Source organism: Cyphomyrmex costatus, unplaced genomic scaffold (assembly GCF_001594065.2).
Source record: "Cyphomyrmex costatus isolate MS0001 unplaced genomic scaffold, Ccosl1.0 scaffold505, whole genome shotgun sequence".
NCBI classification, from domain to species: Eukaryota; Metazoa; Arthropoda; class Insecta; order Hymenoptera; family Formicidae; genus Cyphomyrmex; species Cyphomyrmex costatus.
The window spans coordinates 258924-275231 of record NW_017279311.1 but is presented as its reverse complement, the minus strand read 5'-3'; the positions used below and the strand labels follow the sequence as shown (position 1 = coordinate 275231).

The window sequence follows — 16308 nt, the reverse complement described above, 5'->3', positions numbered from 1 at the left end:
TTTCGAAATTAAATTTTAATTACATACAGTAGAGTAACTGGTAGTATAGCCAAGCTCCGTTCTAGAAATATACCTTTGTTTATGCATGCGTGCATAAACAGTGTGTGCGTATGTATTATGTGTGTGTGTGTTTTGTAAAATGATTGTGTAAAATTTGCAAAAATGCAAAGAGATTTTATTCTCTGGTTTCAAGAAATCTTTATCGACTTGTTTTTAATCGAATATTATTGCTAGGGTTAAAGGAAATTTCACAGACCAAAGAAAATTACCTAAAAAAACGCTCAGGAGTTGGATGCAGTGTAATCAGGGTCGTCATTGCAATCTACGACAATCTGCGTTCGAGATATATATATATGGTATATATATCGACAAAATCCTACTCTTAATATAATTTTAAATATTAAGTCGAACTATGGCTGTGCGTCCCATTTGGCGCAACACTTGTAAGATACCATGCTTGTGAGCATCGTTTGTCCTCGTTTAATGATTGATAAACAAGGATGAAATAATTTCAAAAGTGTGAGCAAGCTGAAACAATTGAAAAGCATAAACGATAGGAACAGAAATAATAGATTTCAACGTGTATCAACCGTGTATTTTGGTACACACAATTTTGAATGGGTTGAAATCTGTCCTCTCCAACATATAGAGAGAAAAGGAAGAAAGACGAAAACTGTTCAAGAACTTTAATTAAAAGGAACAAACCTAAAAAATTAAATCAGCAACGCAGCAAATGAAAAACCGGGTCTGCGTGCACTTCCTAGAACGCGGCCGATAGTGATCCAGCACCATCTATGAAGAATCGATCTCGGTTGTTCGATCGCAGTACTACAATCCGGCACTTGGCGCGTTATAATCGATGACGTAATGATCATCGATGATGGCGCCGATGGGCAGCGCTCGGCTCGGCGGTGGCGTCTCGTCCAGTCTCATCGTTCCCGCGCATTGTTAAGATCGCTTTGTTGATTCGAAACGGCATACGTTCAGAGTATCTTAAAAAGCACTTATGAGAGTCCTCGAAAAGTATTCAAGAAATGTACATTTAAGTATGGAGTAAAGTAATGCGAGAGTTTGTGCGTTGTTCTACGAGAGTACCGATCGAGTTTTGTAAGTCAAACAATGGCAAGTCGAAAACGGTGGAGTGATATCAATCGGATCTGCGAGGTGATACACAGTTTGCAGAAATCCCTGGAATGCACGATTTGGTGAGTCCGCGTATTCGCGATGTCGCGAACGATCTATCGGTTTGATATCCTTGTGGAACGCGATCAACTTGTTATTTCCGTGCTGTCCCGTGTGTAATGACTGGGACAGGTATAGGTTAGGATCCGTGCAGTGCAACAAGTGTCCAATACTTCCCAGTAATCATGAATCACATCAAAGCAGTTGACGATTTTCGCAGGCTCCGCATAGAAAGACATAAGTCTTCATTGATTTAATCAGTTTTCATTGATTTAACATTATTTGAATTAAAGATTATTATATTAACTCAGAGTACTTTAATTAAGTATCAAACTTGCTTATATATTTTTATCTAGAGAAATGTATAGACAAAGAGGTATGTTTCAAATCTAAGATTATAATATTTGAACAATATTAAGTCTGTGACTTTATTGTGACTGAACTAGTGTACATTAAAATAAAATAGATACATAATACATTTGACAAAAGCAAGATAATTTTAATACAGTTCTGTGTAACAACAAAAAACAGGCTTATATTATTAATGAATCCCAGCAAAGCAATTTACTGATTCTATATAGGAGACTTTATATTAATTAAATTAAGTACTTCAATTAAGTATTAAGCTTGCTTATAGATTTTTGATACTTTAAATAAATCAGAGAAATATATAGACAAAGAAATATGTTTCATATAGGATTATAATACTATTTAAATAATGAGATGTAATGCCATTCGAGTCATCACTGGAAATTATCACTGGAATTCCAGTGATGACTCGAATGGCATTACACCTCATATTTTAGATTTAATCAAACGAGTCGTTCTAACACATTATTTATATTTAAATAATATTATGTCTGTAACTTCTTCATTGTGACTAAACTACTTGTCTTCATACATTAGTAAAATAAAAGTATATTTGAAGTGTGGAGAAAATAAGATAAATATGTTTAATGCAATCCAGTGCAGCGATAAAGAACAGGTTTATATTATAAGTCACAGTGAAGCAATTGACAAATTCAGTGTTCCACATAAAAATTAATTATATTAATTAAACTCTGAGTACTTTAATTACAAAAAAATATTTCAAACATAAGACTATAATATTGTTAAACAATACATATGCAATTAAATACATCCCAAGTAGTCAATCAACTGTAAAGAAAAAAAAATAAAGATTTGATTAATATTTTTAGAAATTTTCAGTATTTTTTTTTATTATAAGTAGTCATTTCATGTTTCAGTTTGGAGCTCCTGACAGAACCTATCAAGACTCGATGTGGTCATTCATTCTGTAAGATTTGTATAGGAAATGTCTTACAGATGGAAAATGCTTCTTGTCCTCTGTGCAAGCAGAGTATTAATAGACGCAGCATTTCCAAGGATGATAATCAGCAAAAGTACATCCAGATGTTGAAAAATCTTGTCATTGCCATCCAGAACGATACTGACATCGATTATTCTCAATGTAAGCACATTGCAAATATTTCCATTTCCATGAATTGACCGAATCCAAATTAAAGCAACGTAGATCAATTTGCAATCTCTATCTGGATTATTATCAGTTTATCACAATCAGAGGATACGATTAAATTGTAAAAAAAAAAAAACAGATAAGGTATAATTCCTCCAGGAAACAATTCTTGCATTACTAGAACGCTACAATATTGAAAATCATTACTGCGGATAATAATTGTAATTTCCGCGCTAGCTATTGATCCGCGATCCGCTATTGTGTTATTCAACTGGGAACGGAAGTTAAAAGCACGGTGCAGTAGATGCCCTGCCGTAAAAGTACATTAAGTGAGGTCAGCACTACGTTTCTCGCCGCGTGCAGGATGGTGGAGGCCTGAAAAATTTAATTCTCGATACTCTTGGGTGCCTCGATTCATGCTATACGTTTTAGAGAAAGCTCAATGTTTTATGAGACCCTGGAGTTTGGGTATCACGTACCTTCCCGACGTTATTCAGTTCCCTTGCGTTGAATATTCGAAATGTCCTTACTATAGATTTCCTCTGGTCATATTTTTCATTTTTTATTATAACGTCACTTAATTCGTCATACATTAATGACATTTTGACGATTTATAAAGATACGTCCTATTAAAACGAAAAATAAATGAATCGTAAATAACCATGTAAAATCAAATTGTTTTTATTTTATTTTAAAAATTAAATACATGTCCAAATTTGTACGAGATTGAATACATCCAGACACATCGTGACTGTGTTTAATTTTATCACAACTTGATTATAAAATATATATATGTTTTGTAGGTATTTTTCTTTTATAGAATATATAGATAAAAGATTAAAATATTGTGTGTTTTTTATGGAAATTGCGCTTCCTTCTGAATGATAATTTATATCTTGCTATACGCGTTAATTCCACCGATGAGCTAGACATTAACATCATAATATGTTATATTATCTAAATTGCTGCATATTATAGTTTATTGTACAATAAATAATTGGATAAGATAATCGCGTACACTTAAGATATGTTAAGATTACTCACATAAGTTTCTATCACAATTTTTAAAATTCTATTTTCTCGGTATTTTTTAATTACGTTCATTACATTTATTAAAATGTTTTATATTTTAAAAATAAAAAATGAATAGTGGATGAAATAAAATTAATTTAAATTTATTGGTAATTATGCAGATTAAGGAACACCGCGCCGACGACCTTGACCTTGATAAACATATGTTGTCAAGATTGACCTTAAGTGACCACTATCCCATCTTCTTCCCTGCTTCAGGAATACACAACTTCCATAATTGTACTGTTGCAAATGGGTTTCGACTTTCCCCGTAAAACGCCCCTTCCCCCCCCCCCCCCTACTTCTGCTTCAGAGACACACGATTTCATACTGTACTGCTGCATGTTTCGACTTTGTACAATAGTACAATTATAGAAGTCATACGTGGAAAGTCGAAACCCACACGTGCAACAGTGCAATTATGGAAATGTATTTTAAAACAAGACTTTCCATGCGAAGCGATTTTCACCCCCCTGCCCCCGTCAATATCAGTGAAAATTTAAGTATTAGTATAAGTAAATAGAAGTATATACTCAACAATTCAAAGTTGAGGTCATCAGAGTTTATTCTTTAACGGAAAAATGTATCACATATTAGACTTTTATAAGTCTAAATATCTCAGAAACTATAAGAGACCGCCACCTAGTTGTTAAGGCAAAGTTACTCAGAGCCATGACCTTGACAACATATGTCAAGGTCAAAATCACCGGCGCGGTGTCTCTTAATCTGCATTAATTATCAACCTATTACGTCAGTTTTTTTAATTATATAATATGTAATTATGTTTTGAATGAATATATTAATTAAGGCTCCTAAGTAGTCGCACGGTGACCATGTTGGAATTATGATAAGCGAGAATGACACGTTCATTTTTAAACCATACTTTTCTTCCTTGATAGTCAATGAATAGTCGTAAAAGGCATGTAAAGTGAACCTATATTCGGCAGGAAATATACGGTTTGACAGCTGTCAAAATAATGTGAATACAAAGCGTATTCACTCGCTTTTACTTACCAAATTCCAAAATAAGTGTAGTGTCTGCACATTTTTAGAACTCATAAGTACGAGATAAGTCACATTTTCATAATTAAGCATATAATATGGAAATGGCACGCATCATAAACTTTCGTTATCAAAACATCACTTTTCATCCCTATTAGTTTGCCCCTTTATCGTGACGAGGTGTTATATAACATACAACACACACAAGCACGAGCCCATGCCCGTGTGCTTGCTTTCGGCTCGAAAATGAGCATACGAACATGGGTTTGTACTTGTGTGTGTGACTACTAATTTTGCCAGGCCGCCGACTAATTCAGTGTCGCCACAATCAACGCGAAGTTCTTGGCTATGTACTGAGGAGCCTTAATGTGGAATTTAAATAATCGTATTCAATAATAATTGAATATTATATCAGTAAGCTATAATAAATGTGATAGTAGCCAAATTTTACTTAGTCATATTATTAAATGTAAAAATATAAAAATTTCTTCAACATCAACAAATAAACCGGAACAGTTTCGTCGATATTCATAGAAAAGCGTCGGTAATATCTGTTACAGTACTATCGTACTCGAAGAAGTCCTACAATACGAAGGAAAGCTGCTCTTATTCGGATTCTAAAGAGTCTAGCAAAAATTCTACCAAAGAAAAATCTAAGGAAAAGAAGTCTAGTTGTCAATCGAATCAAAATACAAACATGCAAATCGACAAACCGTCAACAAGCCGTGAAACAATGATTGATCGTGGTAATTCGCGACGCGATTTAAACGTGTCAAACAAGAAGCCTGAAACTTCACTGAACCCCTACTCTGGCAACGATGAAACCCGCATCACACCGGATGTCAAAATTCGAACGTGGCTACATCATTTGCCTGATAACCTAAGTGCCAATGAACTGAATATTGATGATTCGAGTGTGGGAAAGCAAATATCATCGATTGAAGATGAAGCTAGGTCAATCTCAATATCTGATAACAATGGAAAATCTGACAAGATCGTTAAAAAGGACTGCAATAGGATTAACGCAAAGCGCCAGTCAAATCGAAATAGAAAACAAAGTACAGATTGCTCACAGAATATCGACGAAGACAACGCGTTGTCCCAAGTGAATAAAGGGGCGAGCCAAATTGACAAAGTAATAGAGCTCGATTCCACTTCGAGCAAATTGAAATACAAGACGCTTCACGATAAAATACACGCGAAGGAAAATCGTGAGAAAAATGCGAAGACGACTATCGAGACTGACCATCAAAATAGTTCGTCGTATTGGACGGCGCACGATTCAAGAGCGGCATCTACGCCTTTGTGTCTGGATACGAGGAGCACATCTGCAACTAGCGAATGCTCCACCACAAACTGGTTCCCTGTGATCGAGTTTCAGAAAGAGATGAAACGCGCGAACAAGAAAAAGGTAAAGAAACTGAACGTGAGCATCGAGAAAAATAAGAATCTACCCCGGATAATCGAGGACATTGTACTATCACCGAGTAGCAAATACGATTCGATTAGAGTTGCAGTAGATCATAAAAAAAGCGAAAAAGAGACGAACATATTGCCGGAGTCGAGCGGTCGGAAACAGGGTACGATCGATAAGAATTTATCAAACGTAAAAGTGAAAGCGTTAAATGACACGAACAATCAGATGGAATTAGTTGACAAGGATGAGGCCAACACAACGTATGTTACATTGGAGGAAGGCAGACAAACAATAAACCTAAATATCGATAAAATAAACGAAATTATCAGCCTTGATAACGCCACGGAAGCTCGAGATCACAAGAAAAATGTCGCTGATTATAGTGATTCATCACTGTCGCAGCAAAAAAGATTAACCGTCACGCTAGAGAAATTAAACGAATCTGTATCGCAAACTTTTACCAACAACTCTGAAACTTCGTCCTACTTGTCGGCCGAAAAACGAACTCTCAAGTCTCGAGAGAACAGTAATGTTCAGGAGACATTGAGTGGAGCTGCATCTTTTCAATTACAATCTTCAACACCAATCAAGGGTAGGTTATCTTTGAAAAAAAAGAAAATTGTTAATGAGAAGTCGCCGCTTTTAAGCGAACTTCCGCTGTCATTGAGATGTTCGATTAACGAAGATAATGTCGATGACCGCAAGAACGTTAATTCGTCAGTACCAAAGCATGACAACAAGCTGTTGGATCGATTGAAAGTTGTGAGTGGTGACTTGAACTTCAAAATCCGCGAAATTCAACAACGTACCCACTCGGATACGATATCTGCCAGTACTTCAAAAGACATAATTGAAGTCGAAGATAACAATGAAAACGTTTGCAAAATTGTTCATCAAGACAAAAAGCTCAGGCACAATGTTACTGCGGTATCGAAAAAGTATCTCTCGACAAAGTCAAAAAATATCGAGAATCAAGGACATCGATTTCTCGCAAAATTTATACAATTGGGTCCGTTAAATATTAGGCGGCAAAACGTCAAATATTTTTACGTAGCCGCGACCAAACGCGAACAGTTGATGCCAGCAGAAGTTCGAGTTACGTCAGTGTGCAATATACAAATCAGCAGGTCCGGCGAAATGTATGTAACATCTCCTGATCCGTTGAATGATTCGCAAATTATGTCAGATAACATCACCGTGGTAGAGAATACTTGTTTCGCAAATAATTTAAATTCGAATGAAACAGTTTCGAAAGAATTTCCCGCGTCACCGATTTGTATATCTTCAGCGATTTCGACGCCAAAAAAAAATATTGATTCTCATTTAAATCAAACGAAGAACGCAGCGATTGAACACCTTTTGTTAAACGCAAATCAACAATCGGATAAATCAATCGAGAACGTCGTTGAGAAAAACGCGCAATTTATCGACAAGAACTCGTTTCACAGAACGATCTCGCGTATTCCTCTAAAAAAATCTATTAAACTGCTATCACCGGATAAAGATTCGCAGTTGAAGTTTCTCACGATAGACTCTCCAACGACCGAACGCGAGAAGTTGCGACATACGAGTTCGATTAAGTCCGTAATCAAAGGAAACAACTTTTCTGAAACGAAAAATTTACACCTCGAAATGTCTACGATCGACAAGGCGCAGGAACTTTTCATCGAAAACTCCTGTAAGAAGAGGAAAAGAACGAGATATGCTAGTGACAGAGAGCTGTTTGAGGACGAATCCAACGATAGAAACGATTTCTGTAATTCAGACAGTGACAGCAGTCGAAGTACGATAAAACTTGACAAATACAACGAGTTATGTAAGAAAGCAAGCTTGGATCGTTTGGACGAACATAAAAAACGTCGTTTGAGTTCCTCGGACGATGAGGATGTCGTGATGATCTCGTCGGTTTCTACAAAACAAGATATGCCCAAAAGAAAATTCAATGTGTCTAGCTCGGACGTAGACACAGATTCGGAATCGGAATCGACGACACATGTTGCGAAAAATTTGAAAAGGTATATTAATAAAAATTTATATAATTATTTTATTATACATATGATTTTTACATAAATCTCAATATATTTTGTCGATCTCTTATATTTTTGCTTTCAAATTTTTTTCTTTTTATTTTTTTATTGTCGATTTTACTTTTATCTTCATAGTTTCTAGTTTAAATTTATTTATAACTGTAGAAATCTATAATTATTATTATTGATCACAATTTTTTATCATTGATTGTTGATTGACATAATTAACGAATATTGTTTTTCCTAAAAGTTTTTCAACGTATCTTCTTCCTTCCTTTTCTTCTTTCTAACGTTGCAACTACTTTCAACGATTATTATTACGCTCTGCTATTACCGTTACTTCTTAGAAAGTAATGCAACAAAGGGAAAGAGATAGTAGTATACTTCGCATTTAATCTTAGAAAAGTACTCTTGTCAGGAACATAGTTTTCTTATTTACACCGTTATGATTCTTTTTCTTTTCAAAAATACAGCGACAATCAACGCGCTCAAAGGGATGCATCGATTACGGATTTGCCTACGAAACAATGTTCGACTAAGCAAAATTCGGAAGATCTTAGTGTGCGGAATATAATCGACAAATCGAGCAACGACCACAATACAATGCAAACAAAGTTGATGAAAGAAAGTAAAAACAGTCAGAATAGTCTCAAATCAATAAAGAGCCGATCCGGAGAAAACCCGGCAAGCCATCAATCGCCTCGCTCAAATAATGCACTCAACATGGAGAAGAAGTCAACAAGCCAGAAAAGTTCCGCGAGAGAGTCGAATTTGTTTGAGAGCAGTAGTTTCTTTAATTCGGAAAATGTTGATTATATATTACAGTCATCAATAAACGCGAACGATACATCAAAGAAGATCGCGGATTTTTCTAACGATGACATCATAAACAGAGTACTGCGGATCGATCGGTCGCAGAGTAACACCGTTAGACGGCCAGATTCTACTCCACGAAACGACATCACGAGCCAAAGAGAAAAAGACATCAGAGAAAAGGACAATTTCGTTGAGATCATCGTCAACGTCGAACAGCCACAAAGCGAAGATTTCATACCTTGTTCTGAACAGCCAGATCACCCGAAACAGAAAACGTCAAACTGTCTCGCAATGACAGATGAATCGTGTGGCGTTATACAGGAAACTCCGATCATGTCTCCATCATCGACAAACGACATGTTCGAGCAGCATTCTTCTGGAAACGTTAAGAAACTACTTGGAAAGAAAGCCGTTGCAAAATTTCAAGAAACATTCACGGATTGGATTACAAAATATTCTGACGAAGAGAACGTTGTCTATAATCAGAAAAGTCGTGGTTACGTGGATGACCGACGAGACAGAAAAGATTCAATGACAAACGTCGATGCGTTTGACAAGGACTCCCGTAAGATCGTATCGAAGCATAATGTATCGCGAGAGAAAGAAGAGTTCCTTGAAGAACGTAATGTTTCAATACAATCGCCGGGTCGGCTTGACGTCAATAACGATAAAATAAACGGAGCAACAGTTGCTGACAATGAATCAATTTTAGGAGATGAAACTTTCAATGATTCGCTTATGAATATTACGGAACATCAAGCTCGATTACAAATGTTTGAAAAGGATCTATTCGGTATTGCGTCTCAAAATCAAACAAAAGCGACAAAAACGAATTCGCAGAATGATCCACAAAGGGAACAACGCACTCCAAAAAAGAGAAAGCAAACTACTCGGAAAAGAAATGCGGAATCAGAGGTAAGTGTTTACAATGTTACACGATAATATTTCTATATTTATCTATGTCTTGTATTAATAAAGTTATATTTATATTATTTTGCACTGCAATCTTGAAATTCCGAGAATTAATGTTCCTCTAACACACACATACAATATATATATCGATTAATTACAAAGAAAACTTATTATTTTAACGAATTTCATTTATATCTACAAGTGTAAAATTTGTCTAATATTATATATTCGTATAATAATGAATCTCTGCTAACGCGAAAAAGGGAAACAGAAGGGAAATGCATCACAAGGTTTCCTTGGACTTCATGCAAATTTAAGGAAATATCAAAAAATATATATATATCTTATCCAAATAGTTATAATTCGCATAATGAACTTTTTTATTCAAGTTTAAAGTAAAAAATACGTTATTAAATATATAGCAATGTAGCCATATTTATTTTAAATTTTACGTATACTTAAATAACGTCGCAATGGATTCTTACAACTTTTTTTTATAAGCGAGCACTTTACATCGATCTTGTGTAGCGTTTACAGTAGTTTACATAGAAATAGCAGCGAATGCACTATGGAGCAGACTTTCTATAAAAGTATATAATATATGTATACGTATGTATATGTATTGTATGGTATATATAAATCATGCTTCACAAGCTTGTATCACAAAGTGCATCATTTGTAAATTCATTTAATTTAGTCAGTAATTTATAATGGAATTGATACATTTTAACCCTTTAGCACAAAAGCTTTTCACTATACAATATAACGAGTATCACATAGCACTTTTAAACACAGGAATGCTTCGTCGACGAAGACGACGTTGTGGAAAATACTCCTGAGAAAAAGATGAAGACGTAAGTACTCATTTTAAGCTCTTCTCTCTTACAGTATACTTTTCGTGCTCGTTACACGCCTTTGCTAGTTAGATAATATGCATGTACGTAATCATAAATACGACAGTATATGTATATCATATATACTGTTTGCGTGACTCACAAAGAAATGGGGTGAGACTGTTCCTTTACTCTTGTAGGTCTGAATAGTGTATCAAGAACAGACAGGCAAAAAATTAAAAATAATAATAGAAATATACAGGGTATCTGACAATTAATGAAAAAAAAAAACTCTCGCATAGCGGCAGAATGGATGAAATTGAGTAGAAAAATCCTCTACCATTTTGCAAAAATTTTGCAATAGTTAACGAGATATTTATTTCTAAAAATCGTCGAATAAGCGTGTATTCGCCCGCTCGACCATCAACTATTGCGAAAATTGCAAAATGATAAAAAAAACTTTTCGACTTAGTTTAGTCTATTATACTTGCACACGAGCGATAATTAACGAGATGATATTGATTAAGAAAGATTTCCGAATGAGCGCATGTCAGCCTGTTTCATCGCAAAGATTGGAAAATTGTAGAGAACTTTTCTATTCAATTTAGTCCATTCTGCCACTATACGAAAGTTTTTTCATTAATTGTCAAGCACCTTCTATATATGTATATACTTATATGTATGTAATGCATAACGTGTGAAGATTTCGTGAAATGTGTGTATAATTTCTATTCGAAATTCTTTATGTACTCATTTCTACATATATGTTTTACGCTGATTAATTAATATATTTATTTCAAACAGTTCCGCCTGCATTAATTTATTTTACTGGTCTATTTGAATTTATTTTATCCAAAATATAAATAATTTTCTTACTAATATTTTATTAAAAAACTTTTCTCTGATATTTTATGACATCGTTTGTTAATATAGCATCTGTTTCTGTGAACATTATATATATTTTTAAAGCTTTTTAATTATATTAATTAAAACGATATGATCGTACAGCACACTTTAAACAAACTAATAGGTTTGCGATATGTAAAAATGAAATACTCCCGATTGTTTAAAAATCTGTTTACGATCGCTTAGAAAATCGGAGACCAATGCTTTCTAAATATTTCCTTGTTAATTCTGGACACACACGAAGTACATTGTCGTAATGTTGCAGTAGCGGAAACTCTATTGTGGCGAACGAGTCAGATGAAGATATGAAGCTATCGTTCTTAACCCCGCTTTTGAAGACTGCCAAATGGATTCCGAATACATCAAAACAACATGAAATAGTTGAACTGAGGAGTGGCGCGAGTACACCTAAAATGGACAAGAGAAATGAGCGTGTAAGAAACGATGATGACATTTATAAGCAGGTGAACACAAAAATGCTGAAGAACATCCGTTGGCAATGTGACAAGCGAGACCTGTGCTTCGTATGCAGTGGATTATCGGCGAATGAGATTAGCACAGTAAAAGAATTCGCGGCGAAACATAACGCGAGTTACGTGAACCAATTCGATCACAATGTGACACACGTTATCCTGAAAACTGTCGGTGAACTGAACATAGCGAAGAGCACGTTGAAGTATGTGCAGGGTATCGCCCACGGAAAGTGGCTAGTCAGCTATAGATGGATCGAGGATTGTAACATGCAGCAAAAGCTGCTGGATGAGGTTCCTTATGAGGCAACCACACAAACTGATCTTATATCTAGCGTCGCCGGACCTCGTAATTCGAGATTACGTGACAAGGATCTCTTTGAAGGCTTCACGTTTCTGTGCATCGAACCGTACGATAACGTTTCACAGAACCAATATGAGGTCAGTCCTTAGTCGACTACATGCGTGCGATCGTTAATGAGACAATATTGCATCCACGTTTCACTTCTAAAAACGTCGGGACACATTTATTTTTCTCGTAGACGCTATTAATTTCTGTTCGAAAACACGACAGAGTTTCTTCGACTTGCAATTAAAACAGATTCGTTGTACGTGTCGCTAGACTGGAAGGATTTTTATTTACGCTTCTACGCTTTCGGTTGCAGTCACGCCATTTAAAGTTGGATCCGGTCCAAAATTTCTGGTTCTCATGTAAGAATATCTTTGATTTTTAGGATTTGTTACGTGCAACCGGAGCCACAGTGGTTAATTCTTTCGACGCCCTCGCTAAGAAGGAAGGCCTAAAGGGTATTGTGATCCAAGACAATATACACGATGACGAAACGATCGGTAAGTAATCACAAATAAATACGACGTATACAAAATCCTTTCTTGCAGAAATATTTTATAAGATATCTAAACATGTATATATATTTTTTTTTATATTAATATTTTTAATTATTAATATTTATAAAAATTCTATGAAAAAATATTAAAGTATATTTGTATTTTGGTTTTCCTGATAGAATATTGGCATCGAATTACTAAAGCAGCGCCCATTATCGTGGATTGGATAGTAGAATGTATTAGCCAATACAAATTATTTAAAGTTACATCCTACAGCCCATGTCTTTCGTCGCAAGATTTTTGTGCCCTCGGCTATCCACGTGAACTCGTAGAAGAAGATGAGGGGTACAGTGATAACGAATAGAGGGAGAAAAAATATATGTATATTTATTTTCTGTTAATAATTTGTTCCAGTGTTCAATATTTTTAGTATTTTTCAATATTTTATTATTTTCGAAACAACTAAATAGTTACGATAGTATTCTCATATTTACTATATTACAAGCGTACATATGTTTGTAAATTTAATTATATCCGATCTCATTATATCCGATATCTATGATGTGATATTAACTATTATACATATACAATTTCATTTTTCCAATTTTGTATACAGTATATATAACTACATGTTACTGAATATATATAGTAAATTATTTATGTTTTTGTAATATTTTTTTTTGTAATAAATATTTTTTGTACGCTGAAATTCCTTGTTACTTTTGTACATTTCTCGTTCATTCATGATCAATGTCTCGTTTATTGTACCATCGCGAGTTCGCTGTCCGTTTTCCGAAAATTTCTCTACGTCTTGATCTTACGTAGCATTCCAATTTAACCTCGAGAGTTCTCCAAGACCGCGGTAAATGCCGGTCGCGAAATGCCATCTCGAGATACCTGACGCGCTTTCTCGCCAACGGAAGAAAGAAAAAAGAAGAGAACATGAAATCCACATGGACGTGATGACAAAGGACAAGTTTTTCCACGATACGACAATGCTATGCCGTCGTCGCTCAGATCGTAAAGTTCGCTTGCGTGAAGGAACACCGAGAGTATTCATATATTCACCTAAACACACACACCCATATTGATTTGCCCGGGACCACCTGTAGCCAACTCTCATCCGTTCGCGTACCGCATAGCCGTTTATGAATCCCGCCCAATTGTACGCAGACGAGAGCAAACGAGCGCTACGCATTCTGTATTCTCAACTTCAATATTAATATCGCGGCTGTAAAAGCACGCGTATTTCCTCTTAAACGTTCCGCACTGTTACTACGTAATCGATTGTATCCGCTCCGAATAATACCTCCGATGTGCGTCGCAAATTGATGAAAATATATTCGATGTTTAGTATCAATAGTCAATGACGTTGGCTCGCGAATCATATTGGCGGAATCTACGTTTAACAATGGCATTCGTGCATCGCGACAGCACGCTTTGTATGAACCGCGATGAATTTTGATTCGGAGAAAGTTACTTGGGATTTACCCTTCTCCTTTTGCTGTATAGGAAGATTCGATTATGCCTCTTCCCTTATACCGCATAGCCACGTAGCCACGAGACTCCTGAAGTTCACCATTGTGCACAGACTCTACTATACCCGTGTTTGCGAATGGCTCTCAATTGAACGGAGTATTGAAGGATTCCATTGTATTTTCACGCGACACAACTTTCCACGTGTACGTGCACGGCCATTTATGTCGTTCGCAGGTGGCAAACTAGTAGAACATTATCGCTTTTAAACGGTCCTTCGTTAAATTGAAATTACGATGTGCTGAGAAAAATATTAGCTTTTTTCCTAGACGCTACAACGAGAAAAATACAAGCTTCTTTATAAATATAAAAAATTACGAAAAAAATATGAGCTCCTCCATCACACCTACGGTAGAGGCAGATCTTCTTGATCTTAGAGGATGTTGCTGTTTCTGCGTTGAGACTTAATTTAATAGCAACTATCGTAACTTTCTATACTGCTTATATATGATAAAGAGAAAACATCTCAAAGAACATACCAAGTTAAGAAAAAGTCAAAATGATGATTTTTATTATAAAATTTAATTGTGACGTTAAGAATCAAAATAAAGTCGTTTCGATTTTTTATCAACTTTTGTGTGTTCTTTGGAGAGTTTCTGTCATGGACGATAGGAGATTAATAAATAAATCAGTCCGCTCGTCTATACTTATACTAGAGCCCCAATCTAGCGATCAAGCGCGTGCTAATTACACGGGGTCATTAATCACACTCGCGAGTCATAATAACGCTCATCAGATATGCTGACTCCATTGCACGTTACCGGATCTTCGTGTACAATGTACACGAATGTATCTCCTGTAACAGTAACGTTGACGCGTACGGTATGTTATTGCGGTTTGTTACGTAAAGCGTAGGCAATAGTTACGCAATAGTTACGCAATAGCCGCGCGTTTTATGAGTCTCCGCTTAATTACTCCAAATCGCAACAAAGTTCCATGCTGTCTCTACAATTGTCGAAGCATTACATTCGGACGCTACGTTAATTGTATTGCAAATTCATCTAAACGCATCTAATCCATCAATCCATGTGAAACGCGCGTTCAACCATTAAATGTTCATTTTTGAACTCGGGCATCAGGAAGATCCCATCCGAAAGGGGTATGGAGATTTTTCTAAAGTTGTTTACTCAAAAATGAATATTTATACTTCTCAAATTTATGTATAAAAAATATAAAAAGAAGGATTTTAATCTTTGATATATCAATGTATATGTAAATGTTTAAATAGAAATTTTCGCACAATTTTTTCTTCAAAGTACAAATATACTTTTCAAATTTACATATAAAAATGTTGTAAAAATAGAGATTTTTATTTTTAATACATCTATACGTAAATAACAATATTCTCTTATTGCAAGAAGGAAATACGATTACGTAACTGTGTGACGTTAAAACACCCGTGTGAAGCTGGCCTCCCCAATATTAAAAAATCGATTTTTTTCTTCATGCATTCGTTTGCTCACGAATGCTCAGTTGGAATTTTCGTTTGCTCACCCTTAGTTCAAGAGATATAGAAAAATTATGTTTTGGAGGGCCAACTTCATACGGGTCGTTAAAACGGGCTAATGCACGTCCATATCGATGAATGATGGCGGGCCATCAGCGTTCCATTGACCAGTTATGCCTTTTGCGCTTTCGAGACAATACTATTCACTCCTTAATATCGCCAAATTGTCTGGTAAAATTACAATTTACGAAAAGTACAACAATAACTTTTTATTACTTCGATGAATTACGGTACAGATCGCTATTTCTTGAAGCAACTCGTCTTCAAGACAAAAGATCCAATCGTAAATGTGAGATTTTCTCTTCC

General features: G+C 35.5%; 1 protein-coding gene across 1 annotated transcript; it reads left to right on the top strand.

Annotated features, from left to right (window-relative positions):
- Nucleotides 1-1119: 1119 nt before the first annotated feature.
- On the top strand, nucleotides 1120-13323 carry LOC108778634 (breast cancer type 1 susceptibility protein homolog). The gene is made up of 8 exons (XM_018545859.1): nucleotides 1120-1205; nucleotides 2430-2653; nucleotides 5293-8164; nucleotides 8650-9907; nucleotides 10700-10758; nucleotides 11909-12554; nucleotides 12848-12962; nucleotides 13139-13323. Exons 1-8 carry the CDS (start codon nucleotides 1120-1122, stop codon nucleotides 13321-13323), a joined length of 5445 nt encoding a protein of 1814 aa, XP_018401361.1.
- The last annotated feature ends 2985 nt before the right edge of the window (nucleotides 13324-16308 follow it).

Bases quoted from the DNA above. Each gene is read 5' to 3' on its own strand.
- LOC108778634 (XM_018545859.1), top strand. From the start codon at position 1,120: ATGGCAAGTCGAAAACGGTGGAGTGATATCAATCGGATCTGCGAGGTG. The intron at 8,165-8,649 runs GTATATTAATAA...TCAAAAATACAG, and splicing joins GTTGCGAAAAATTTGAAAAG to CGACAATCAACGCGCTCAAA. The intron at 9,908-10,699 runs GTAAGTGTTTAC...TTTTAAACACAG, and splicing joins AAAGAAATGCGGAATCAGAG to GAATGCTTCGTCGACGAAGA.